The sequence below is a fragment of the Oncorhynchus gorbuscha genome, linkage group LG17 (genome assembly GCF_021184085.1).
Source record: "Oncorhynchus gorbuscha isolate QuinsamMale2020 ecotype Even-year linkage group LG17, OgorEven_v1.0, whole genome shotgun sequence".
In the NCBI taxonomy this organism is placed as follows: domain Eukaryota; kingdom Metazoa; phylum Chordata; class Actinopteri; order Salmoniformes; family Salmonidae; genus Oncorhynchus; species Oncorhynchus gorbuscha.
The window spans coordinates 15,722,755-15,735,028 of NC_060189.1; the positions used below are offsets into that span (position 1 = coordinate 15,722,755).

Below are 12,274 nucleotides of genomic sequence, written 5' to 3' on the forward strand. Positions count from 1 at the left end.
GTTATCGGGTATCGTGATGTTGTCGAGTATCATGATGTTATCGGGTATCGTGATGTTGTCGAGTATCATGATGTTATCGGGTATCGTGATGTTGTCGAGTATCATGATGTTATCGGGTATCGTGATGTTGTCGAGTATCATGATGTTATCGGGTATCGTGATGTTGTCGAGTATCATGATGTTATCGGGTATCGTGATGTTGTCGAGTATCATTATGTTATCGGGTATCGTGATGTTGTCGAGTATCATGATGTTATTGGGTATTGTGATGTTGTCGAGTATCATGATGTTATCGGGTATCGTGATGTTGTCGAGTATCATGATGTTATTGGGTATCGTGATGTTGTCGAGTATCATGATGTTGTCGAGTATCATGATGTTATTGGGTATCGTGATGTTGTCGAGTATCGTGATGTTGTCGAGTATCATGATGTTGTCGAGTATCGTGATGTTGTCGAGTATCATGATGTTATCGGGTATCGTGATGTTGTCGAGTATCATGATGTTGTCGAGTATCGTGATGTTGTCGAGTATCATGATGTTGTCGAGTATCATGATGTTATCGGGTATCGTGATGTTGTCGAGTATCATGATGTTGTCGAGTATCGTGATGTTGTCGAGTATTGTGATGTTGTCGAGTATCATGATGTTGTCGAGTATCATGATGTTGTCGAGTATCGTGATGTTGTCGAGTATTGTGATGTTGTCGAGTATCGTGATGTTGTCGAGTATCATGATGTTGTCGAGTATCGTGATGTTGTCGAGTATTGTGATGTTGTCGAGTATCATGATGTTGTCGAGTATCATGATGTTGTCGAGTATCATGATGTTGTCGAGTATCATGATGTTATCGGGTATCGTGATGTTGTCGAGTATCATGATGTTATCGGGTATCGTGATGTTGTCGAGTATCATGATGTTATTGGGTATCGTGATGTTATTGAGTATCATGATGTTATCGGGTATCGTGATGTTGTCGAGTATCATGATGTTGTCGAGTATCATGATGTTGTCGAGTATCATGATGTTATCGGGTATCGTGATGTTGTCGAGTATCATGATGTTATCGGGTATCGTGATGTTGTCGAGTATCATGATGTTATCGGGTATCGTGATGTTGTCGAGTATCATGATGTTATCGGGTATCGTGATGTTATCGGGTATCGTGATGTTGTCGAGTATCATGATGTTATCGGGTATCGTGAGTATCGTGGTACTAAACTTGTTATCGGTATCAAAGTACAAATTACAGTATCATGACAATACGAACAATGCAAAAAATTATTAAACTGACCAGTGTTCCATTATTAAAGTGGCCAGTGATTCCAAGTCTATATGCAGTATATAGGGCAGCAACCTTTAATGTGCTAGTGATAACTTTTTAACAGAATTTAACAGTCTGATGACCTAGAGATAGAAGCTGTTTTTCAGTCTCTCGGTCCCAGCGTTGATGCACTCGTACTGACCTCACCTTCTGGATGATAGCGGGGTGAACAGGCCCTGTTCCTTGTGGGCCCAGTGTTGAATATCAGCGAAGTGGAGGTGTTTTTTCCTACCTTCACCACCTGGGGGCGGCATGTCAGGAAGTCCAGGACCCAGTTGCACAGGGCGGGGTTCAGACCCAGGGCCTCCAGCTTAAAGATGATCTTGGAGGGTACTATGGTGTTGAATGCTGAGCTATAGTCAATGAACAGCATTCTTACATAGGTATTCCTCTTGTCCAGATGGGATAGGGCAGTGTGCAGTGCGATGGCAATTGAATCGTCTGTGGATCTATAGGGGTGGTAAGCAAATTGAAGTGGGTCTAGGGTGTCAGGTAAGGTAGCGGTGATATGATCCCTAGCCTTTCGAAGCACTTCATGATGACAGAAGTGAGTGCTACGGGGTGATAGTCATTTAGTTTCTTGGGCACAGGAACAATGGTGAGCATCTTGAAGCATGTGGGGACAGAAGACTGGGATTGAATATATCCATCTCACCCCTTCTCTCCACATCTTCTTGTCTCTCCAAGTCATCTGTATACTTCTGTATACTTCAGGACCTTCTTTGAACACTGTGTTAACTAACCTCCAGATGAGCTTCAATGCCGTACAACTCTCCTTCTGTGGCTTCCAACTGCTATTAAATGCAAGTAAAACTAAATGCATGCTCTTCAGCCGATTGTTGCCCGCACCTGCCCGCCCGTCCAGCATCACTACTCTGGACGGTTCTGACTTAGAATATGTGGACAACTACAAATACCAAGGTGTCTGGTTGACTGTAAACTCTCCTTCCAGACTCACATTAAACATCTCCAATCCAAAATAAAATCTAGAATCGGCTTCCTATTTCGCAAAAAAGCATCCTTCACTCATGCTGCCAAACATATCCTCGTAAAAAAGACTATCCTACCGATCCTCAACTTCGGCGATGTCATTTACAAAATAGCCTCCAACACTCTACTCAACAAATTGGATGCAGTCTATCACAGTGCCATCCGTTTTGTCACCAAAGCCCCATACACTACCCACCACTGCGACCTGTACACTCTCTTTGGCTGGCCCTCACTTCATACTCGTCGCCAAACCCACTGGCTCCAGGTCATCTACAAGTCTCTGCTAGGTAAAGCCCCACCTTATCTCAGCTCACTGGTCACCATAGCAGAAACCACCCGTAGCACATGCTCCAGCAGGAGCAGGTATATCTCACTGGTCATACCCCAAAGCCAATTCCTGCTTTGGCCACCTTTCCTTCCAGTTCTCTCCTGCCAATGACTGGAACGAACTTCAAAAATCACTGAAGCTGGAGACACATATTTCCCTCACTAGCTTTAAGCACCAGCTGTTAGAGCATCTCACAGATGCAGAGCCCATCTGTAAATAGCCCATCCAACTACCTCATCTCCATACTGTATTTATTTACCTCATCCCCATACTGTATTTATTTATTTATCTTGCTCCTTTGCACCCCAGTATCTCTACTTGCACATTCATCTTCTGCACATCTTCCATTCCAGTGTTTAATTGCTATATTGTAATTACTTCCTCACCATGGCCTATTTATTGCCTTACCTCCCTTATCTTACCTCATTTGCACACAATATATATAGACTTTTTTCTACTGTATTATTGACTGTATGTTTGTTTATTCCATGTGTAACTCTGTGTTGTTGTATGTGTCGAACTGCTTTGCTTTATCTTGGCCAGGTCACAGTTGTAAATGAGAACTTGTTCTCAACTGGCCTCCCTGGTTAAATAAAGATGAAATAAAAAATTAAAAAATCTATCTCCCCTCATCTCCTCGTCTCCTAGTCATCTATCTCTCCTCCTCTCCTAGTCATCTATCGCTATTCTTCTTCCCTCTTCCACTCCACCTTTGTATTAATGGACTGTGAGAGTAAGAGTCCCCCTCCCTCTCTCCATCCCTCTCCCTCTACATTTCCCCCCTTTATCTCTCCTTCCCTCTCCCTCTACCCCTCCTTCTTCCCTCCCTCTCTCATCCCTCTCGCTCTACATTTCCCCCCTTTATCTCTCCTTCCCTCTCCCTCTACCCCTCCTTCTTCCCTCCCTCTCTCCATCCCTCTCTCTCTACATTTCCCCCCTTTATCTCTCCTTCCCTCTCCCTCTACCCCTCCTTCTTCCCTCCCTCTCTCCATCCCTCTCCCTCTACATTTCCCCCCTTTATCTCTCCTTCCCTCTCCCTCTACCCCTCCTTCTTCCCTCCCTCTCTCATCCCTCTCCCTCTACATTTCCCCCCTTTATCTCTCCTTCCCTCTCCCTCTACCCCTCCTTCTTCCCTCCCTCTCTCTGTCCCTCTACTTCCCTATAAATTTGCTAGATGCCAGAAGGGATTCTACCACCGCTATGAAATCCTCAACAAGTCTTGTAATGTCTTCATGGTCATCTGTGGGTTTCTAGTAAAGGCCCAAGAGAAGAAGATCATTTAAAAGGAAGTGAACACTCAAGTCAGACAATAGGCCTATCTGTCTGCTTCCTTAATTAAAACCCTAAGTGTCTTGTAATCAGGCGCAGATTTATGACATGATGAAATGAATTTCCTCTCTGTCCCTCCTCCTATGGGTTTCACTCCTCTCCTCCGTTTCTCTCCTCTCCTCCAATTCCCCTTAGCCCTCCCTCTCCCCTTCAATCCCACTCCCCTCTCTCTCTCTCTCTCTCTATATATATATATATATATATAAATATATATATATATATATATATATATAGCTCTCTCTCTCAGTTAGGACACCTATAAATGTGAAAGCCATCAAACCATACATGTCAGCCTGCAACGTGCATGTTTTTCATTATACAGTAGCTTGCGAAAGTATTCACCCCCTTTGGCATTTTTCCTATTTTGTTGTCTTACAACCTGGAATTTATATTGATTAATTGAGGGGGTTGTATCATTTGATTTACACAACATGTCTACCACTTTGAAGATGCAAAATATGTTTTATTGTGAAACAAACAGGAAATAAGACAGAAAAACAGAAAAGCGTGTATAACTGTTCACCCTCCCAAAGTCAATACTTTGTTGAGCCACCTTTTGCAGCAATTGCCACCACCATGCTTCACTGTGGGGATGGTATTCTCGGGGTGATGAGAGGTGTTGGGTTTGCGCCAGACATAGCGTTTACCTAGATGGCCAAAAAGCTCCATTTTAGTCTCATCTGACCAGAGTACCTTCTTCCATATGTTTGGGGAGTCTCCCACAGGACTTTTGGCGAACAGCAATGTTTTTTTCTGGAGTCTACGGCTTAAGGTGGTCCTATGGACAATCTCCTCTGTGGAGCTTTGCAGCTCCTTCAGGGTTATCTTTGGTCTATTTGTTGCCTCTCTGATTAATGCCCTCCTTGCCTGGACCGCAAGTTTTGGTGGGCAGTCCTCTCTTGGCAGGTTTGTTGTGGTGCCCTATCCTTTCCATTCTTTAATAATTAATTTAATGGTGCTCCGTGGGATGTTCAAAGTTTCAGATATGTTTTTATAACCCAACCCTAATCTGTACTTCTTCTCCACAACTTCATCCCTGACCTGTTTGGAGAGCTCCTTGGTCATCATGGTGCCGCTTGCTTTGTGGTCCCCCTTGATTAGTGGTGTTGCAGACTCTGGGGCCTTTCAGAACAGGTGTATATATACTGAGATCATGTGACAGATCATGCGACACTTAGATTGCACACAGGTGAACTTTACTTAACAAATGTTGTGACTTCTGAAGGTAATTGGTTGCACCAGATCTTATGTAGGGGCTTCATAGCAAAGGGGGTGAATACATTTACATTTACATTTAAGTCATTTAGCAGACGCTCTTATCCAGAGCGACTTACAAATTGGTGCATTCACCTTATGACATCCAGTGGAACAGTCACATTTACAATAGTGCATCTAAATCTTAAAGGGGGCGGGTGAGAGGGATTACTTATCCTATCCTAGGTATTCCTAGACTATATCCTACTAGCAGGATTCAGAAGATAAATGTGCAACATAGGCCATCAGACATGCATTTCAATCATTTCTGCTTTTACTTATTTTACTTGCTTCCTAATTCTTAGGTCTACTTGCTAATTAAGTAACATAAGTAAGGATCAGATATTCAACTCCTCAAGACTGTGGAGATTATTGGAGGCTACAATCCTAAAAACACCTCTGCATTTTACTCATTAAAAAAATTAACTCAAGGCTCTAACATTGAAACTCAAAACATTAACACTCAAAAAACATTGAAACTCAAAACATTAACACGCAACATTGATACACAAAACATTGAAACTCAAAACTGTGAAATTCAAAACATGAATGTACCATATGAGAGTGTCAATATATACTTTTGTAAATCTCATATTATATTCTCTATGGAACACGTGTAGACTAGTTGTGCCTCTTGTTATACTTTTGTAAATCTCATATTATATTCTCTATGGAACACGTGTAGACTAGTTGTGCCTCTTGTTATACTTTTTGAAGATAATTTAAATGGGCTGTTAAATATAATAGCTGTAACATCAGATTTCAAATAACCTACTTTGTCCCCTAATGTACACACCACTTTTACATTTTTTATTATGTATCATTTTTTAAAGTTATTTTTTTCATCTCACTTCACCAATTTTGTCTATGTCCTTTACATGAAATCCAAAAATATATTTAAATTACAGGTTGTAATGCAACAGAATAGGAAAAAATATATTTAAATTACAGGTTGTAATGCAACAGAATAGGAAAAACGCCAAGGGGGATGAATACTTATTCAAGGTGTTTGTGTGTGTGAGTGAGTGAGTGAGTGAGTGAGTGAGTGAGTGAGTGAGTGAGTGAGTGAGTGAGTGAGTGAGTGAGTGTATCTGGTTCCAGCTCATTAGCAGTAGAAGCTGACAACAGCTCTATGTCGTGGGCCTTGACATTTCTCTGTCTACGCTAGAAACTCACCATGTCACTAATGTGACATCTTACTAAGACCCCCGTCTATATTCTGGGGGGAGAGTAGTGTGTGTGGGTTCAGTTTTTTAATCAACCATTAGTAGAAAGGTAGAGAAAGGTGTGTGTTTGGGGGGTGCGTTCATGAGTGTGTGTGTGGTTCCTTTTGAAACTTCTAAATTCAGCCCGTTGTCTCTGACTGCAGAGAGTTCTCTAGGAGGAACAGGATCCTCCACTACACCTACTCTGCTCTCCTCTGCTCTTATCTCCTCTCCTCTGCTCTTATCTCCTCTCTTCTGCTCTTATCTCCTCTCCTCTCTCATCCCAACATAACATGGGCCTCTCCCTGTCCACCTTTAAGTGGTAACCAAGGAAACAGCCAATCCCAGGAGAGCTGTGCATAATTAAATTAGGGCTCCTTTGTGTGTCAATTAATTAAAGACAGAGATAGGTCTTTAAGGTGGAAAGACTAGCTTGAGAGAGGGGGGTTAGAGAGAGAGAGAAACGAATAGATATATTTTTACTGCTATAGCACCTTGATAAATTAGCGACTGGCTAAGGCCACAGGACACTGTAATAAAGGGATGATAACAACCAGAACGATCCCAAAACACACACATCCATTTCCTCTCTTTCTCCCTGGTTATGATTTATCTTTGCTCATATGTAACTGTTTAATCTCTAACCTGTCTGTCTGTCTGTCTGTCTGTCTGTCTGTCTGTCTGTCTGTCTGTCTGTCTGTCTGTCTGTCTGTCTGTCTGTCTGTCTGTCTGTCTGTCTGTCTGTCTGTCTGTCTGTCTGTCTGTCTGTCTGTCTGTCTGTCTGTCTGTCTGCCTGCCTGCCTGCCTGTCTGTCTGCCTGTCTAGGTGTGCGGCTGGACCGAGTGCGTGGTGGCAGACAGAAGTACAAGCGCCGGATAGACGCTGAGAACAGCCCCTACCTCAACCCTCAACTGGCCCTGCCTCCCAAAAAGCCATGTAAGGATACATACACACACACACAGATATTTTGAAGACACACACACACAGATATTTTGAAGAGACACACACACAGATATTTTGAAGAGACACACACAGATATTTTGAAGAGACACACACAGATATTTTGAAGACACACACACAGATATTTTGAAGAGACACACACAGATATTTTGAAGACACACACACAGATATTTTGAAGACACACACACAGATATTGCGGAGATGTTCCTTCCTGGTAGTTATACACATGATCACACCTTGGAGGGATTTTTGAAGGAGAGATGGGGAGAAGGAAAGAGAGAGAGACATAAATATTAATGTCAACAGATAGAGTGTAACTTCCTGAGAGGGGAAATGAATGTATGAGAACGCAAGGGCAAGTGATGAAGCGACAGTGGAAAGAGATAGAGAGGGAGACGAAAAGAGAGAGAGAGGCCTAATCCAGATCTAATCCAATCTGGCAAAGACATCACTACATTTACTTTCTAGTCATTTAGCCGACGCTCTTATCCAGAGCGACTTACAGTAGTGAGTGCTTACATTTTGTACTTTTTGGTATCAAACCAACGTTTACCGCTCTCCCTCTCTTTCTCTCTCCGTCTCTCTCATCAGCCATCTGCCACTCATTGGGCAAACAGACAGACGCTATCTCTGTTCCTCTCCTCTCTACTCTCCTCTCCCCGCAAGGTGCTTACCAGCTCTGTCTCATAAACCCTTTTACTTAATGCTAGCATATTCTTGTGGAACACAATATGCTGTACTGCATAAAAGCTAAAGAAATAATCTGAATAATTATTGGAGGGAAAATCACATTAGGAATGTGGCTGCTGGAGTAACTCTGTGGCTTTATCCCACCTGATCCTGATCCTACTGCTAGCCAACACAAGCTTTACTCTGTCTGTCTCTGTCTCTGTCTGTCTCTGTCTCTGTCTCTGTCTCTGTCTCTGTCTCTGTCTCTGTCTCTGTCTCTGTCTCTGTCTCTGTCTCTGTCTCTGTCTCTGTCTCTGTCTGTCTCTGTCTGTCTCTGTCTGTCTCTGTCTGTCTCTGTCTGTCTCTGTCTCTGTCTCTGTCTGTCTCTGTCTCTGTCTCTGTCTGTCTCTGTCTCTGTCTCTGTCTCTGTCTCTGTCTCTGTCTCTGTCTCTGTCTCTGTCTCTGTTTGTCTCTGTCTGTCTCTGTCTGTCTCTGTCTCTGTCTCTGTCTCTGTCTCTGTCTCTGTCTCTGTCTGTCTCTGTCTGTCTCTGTCTCTGTCTCTGTCTCTGTCTCTGTCTCTGTCTCTGTCTCTGTCGGTCTCTGTCTCTGTCGGTCTCTGTCTCTGTCTCTGTCTCTGTCTGTCTCTGTCTGTCTCTGTCTCTGTCTCTGTCTCTGTCTCTGTCTCTGTCTCTGTCTCTGTCTCTGTCTCTGTCTCTGTCTGTCTCTGTCTGTCTCTGTCTGTCTCTGTCTCTGTCTCTGTCTCTGTCTCTGTCTCTGTCTCTGTCTCTGTCTCTGTCTCTGTCTGTCTCTGTCTCTGTCTCTGTCTCTGTCTCTGTCTCTGTCTCTGTCTCTGTCTCTGTCTCTGTCTCTGTCTGTCTCTGTCTCTGTCTCTGTCTGTCTCTGTCTCTGTCTCTGTCTCTGTCTCTGTCTCTGTCTCTGTCTCTGTCTCTGTCTCTGTCTGTCTCTGTCTCTGTCTCTGTCTGTCTCTGTCTCTGTCTCTGTCTCTGTCTGTCTCTGTCTCTGTCTCTGTCTCTGTCTCTGTCTGTCTCTGTCTGTCTCTGTCTGTCTCTGTCTGTCTCTGTCTCTGTCTCTGTCTCTGTCTCTGTCTCTGTCTCTGTCTCTGTCTGTCTCTGTCTCTGTCTCTGTCTCTGTCTCTGTCTCTGTCTCTGTCTCTGTCTCTGTCTCTGTCTCTGTCTCTGTCTCTGTCTCTGTCTGTCTCTGTCTCTGTCTCTGTCTGTCTCTGTCTCTGTCTCTGTCTCTGTCTCTGTCTCTGTCTCTGTCTCTGTCTCTGTCTCTCTCTGTCTCTCTCTGTCTCTCTCTCTGTCTCTGTCTCTGTCTCTGTCTCTGTCTCTGTCTCTGTCTCTGTCTCTGTCTCTCTCCCTCTCTCTCTGTCTCTCCTTCTCTCTCTCTCCCTTCTTTCTCTCCCTCTCTCGCTCTCGCTCTCGCTTGCTCTCTCTCTCTCTCTCTCTCTCTCTCTCTCTCTCTCTCTCTCTCTCTCTCTCTCTCTCTCTCTCTCTCTCTCTCTCTCTCTCTCTCTCTCTCTCTCTCTATATATATATATATATATATATATATATATATATATATATATATTTCTCTCTCTCTCTTTCTGTCTCTTTCTCTCTCTCTCTCTCGCTCTCTATCTTTCTCTTTCTCTCTCTCTATCTTTCTCTGTCGCTCTCTCTCTCAATGTCACCAAATTGAAACACAATTCAAGCTAGTCAGTGGATCAGAATTCTGTCTTCCCTGTCTTCAACATTCCAACACTAGATTTATTTAAAGAAGTGAAGAAACATCCATTCCCCTCTATTGTTCATAAGCGGAGTGTATTAGCACTATTAGCCAGTATGGTGAATACCTACAGTAACAGCCCTAGTACGACCCAGGCCAAATACAGCCGTCCACATTGATTATCCACACATAACAAAGGCTAGGGGAGTTGAAATGGGGTGGCATTGATTGTAATTAAGAAAACATTAAATAAGATTTAGCTACAGACTGATAGAGCTCTAGTCTAGCCACTCTCTCTTTCTTTCTTTCTCTCTCTCTCTCTCTCTCTCTCTCTCTCTCTCTCTGTCTCTGTCCCTGGAGTAGGGGCTGCTCTAGTCGATATGCAAACAACCCCCTCTCTGCCTCACTCTATCCATCTATCTATCTCTGCCTATCTTGTTCTCTCCACCTCTCTTTTAATCACGTGCTCTCTCTCTCTCTCTCGACTTTGTGTCTTTATCTAGTTTTGTGCCTCTATCTCTCTCTTCCCTCTCTCTCATCCCTGTCTCTCCCTTCCACCCCTCTCTCTTCCCTCTCTCTCTCTCATCCCTGTCTCTCCCTCCCACTCCTCTCTTCCCTCTCACTCTCTTTCCCTGTCTCTCTCTCTCTCATCCCTGTCTCTCCCTCCCACTCCTCTCTTCCCTCTCACTCTCTTTCCCTGTCTCTCTCTCTCTCTTTTTGTGCCTCCACCTCTCTCCATCTCTCTATCTCCCCATCTCCTTTCTCTCTCTCCATCTCTTTCCATCTCTATATTCCCCCTCTCTCTCTCCTCTCTCTTCACCTCTCTATATCCCCATCTCTCTCTCCTCTCTCCATCTCTCTATCTCCCCATCTCCTTTCTCTCTCTCCATCTCTTTCCATCTCTATATTCCCCCTCTCTCTCCTCTCTCTTCATCTCTCTATATCCCCATCTCTCTCTCCTCTCTCCATCTCTCTCTCTCTATCTCCCCCTCTCTCTCCTCTCTCTCCTTCTCTCTATATCCCCCCTCTCTCTCTTCTCTCTCCCTCTCTCTCTCTCTCCATCTCTCTATATCCCCCCTCTCTCTTCTCTCTTCTCTCCCCTTTCTCTCTCTCTCCCCTCTCCATCTCAGTGGTATTTTGGTTCAGTAGCTCATCATGATCATCTGTCATCTGGCTGCATGATTAAGCAGCAGATTCATTTGAATACAGGAATGAGACTGCTACTAATTGTCCGTAGCGAGCTCATCTGCAGATATGATTTCATTGGAATTGTTTTTGTTTTATTTAACTTTCCCTGTGTCCTACATGATAAACACTCCCCATGCCGTCTTCTTTTGTGTGAAACAATACCTCTGTCACTGCCCTGTCTATGCCCCTCTAGTTCACTGTGCCAACTTGATTCAAACTGTTCCAACACATACATCATTTTGTGAATATTGTATTTGGCTTGAGAAAATCCTTGAGCTTCCATCACGCTGTGCCAGTAATTTACAAAAAAAGACAACTGAAGAAAAATAAAGCAAACTGTTGTGAAATGACAATAATATGATTGTTGCATTAATAGCATCATAGACCTCTACAATACCAGTAGAACGTAAACATACCAGTAGAACGTAAACATACCAGTAGAACGTACACATACCAGTAGAACATACACATACCAGTAGAACGTACACATACCAGTAGAACGTACACATACCAGTAGAATGTATATATACCAGTAGAATGTAAACATACCAGTAGAACGTAAACATGCCAGTAGAAAGTACACATACCAGTAGAACGTACAAATACCAGCAGAACCTATATATACCAGTAGAACGTAAACATACCAGTAGAACGTAAACATACCAGTAGAACATACACATACCAGTAGAACATACACATACCAGTAGAACGTACACATACCAGTAGAACATACACACACCAGTAGAACATACACATACCAGTAGAACGTACACATACCAGTAGAACGTATATATACCAGTAGAACGCTAACATACCAGTAGAACGGACACATACCAGTAGAACGTACACATACCAGTAGAACATACACATACCAGTAGAATGTAAACATACCAGTAGAACGTACACATACCAGTAGAACATACACATACCAGTAGAATGTAAACATACCAGTAAAACATACACATACCAGTAGAACATACACATACCAGTAGAATGTACACATACCAGTAGAACGTACACATACCATTAGAACGTATATATACCAGTAGAACATAAACATACCAGTAGAACGGACACATACCAGTAGAACGTATATATACCAGTAGAACGTAAACATACCAGTAGAACGTACACATACCAGTAGAATGTAAACATACCAGTAGAATGTAAACATACCAGTAGAATGTAAACATGCCAGTAGAACGTACACATACCAGTAGAATGTAAACATACCAGTAGAACGGACACATACCAGTAGAACATACACATACCAGTAGAATGTACACATACCAGTAG

At 43.2% G+C, this 12,274-nt stretch overlaps 1 protein-coding gene across 5 annotated transcripts in view; it reads left to right on the forward strand.

Moving 5' to 3' along the window:
• LOC124001765 (estrogen-related receptor gamma-like) overlaps window positions 1-12,274 on the forward strand; it is a 323,078-nt gene that overhangs the window by 234,881 nt on the left and 75,923 nt on the right. For all 5 annotated transcript variants that reach the window (XM_046308812.1, XM_046308814.1, XM_046308813.1 and 2 more), the window contains one exon: window positions 7,256-7,366. In XM_046308812.1, the coding sequence (XP_046164768.1) occupies window positions 7,256-7,366 (111 nt within the window). The remainder of the gene's footprint in view (window positions 1-7,255; window positions 7,367-12,274) is intronic.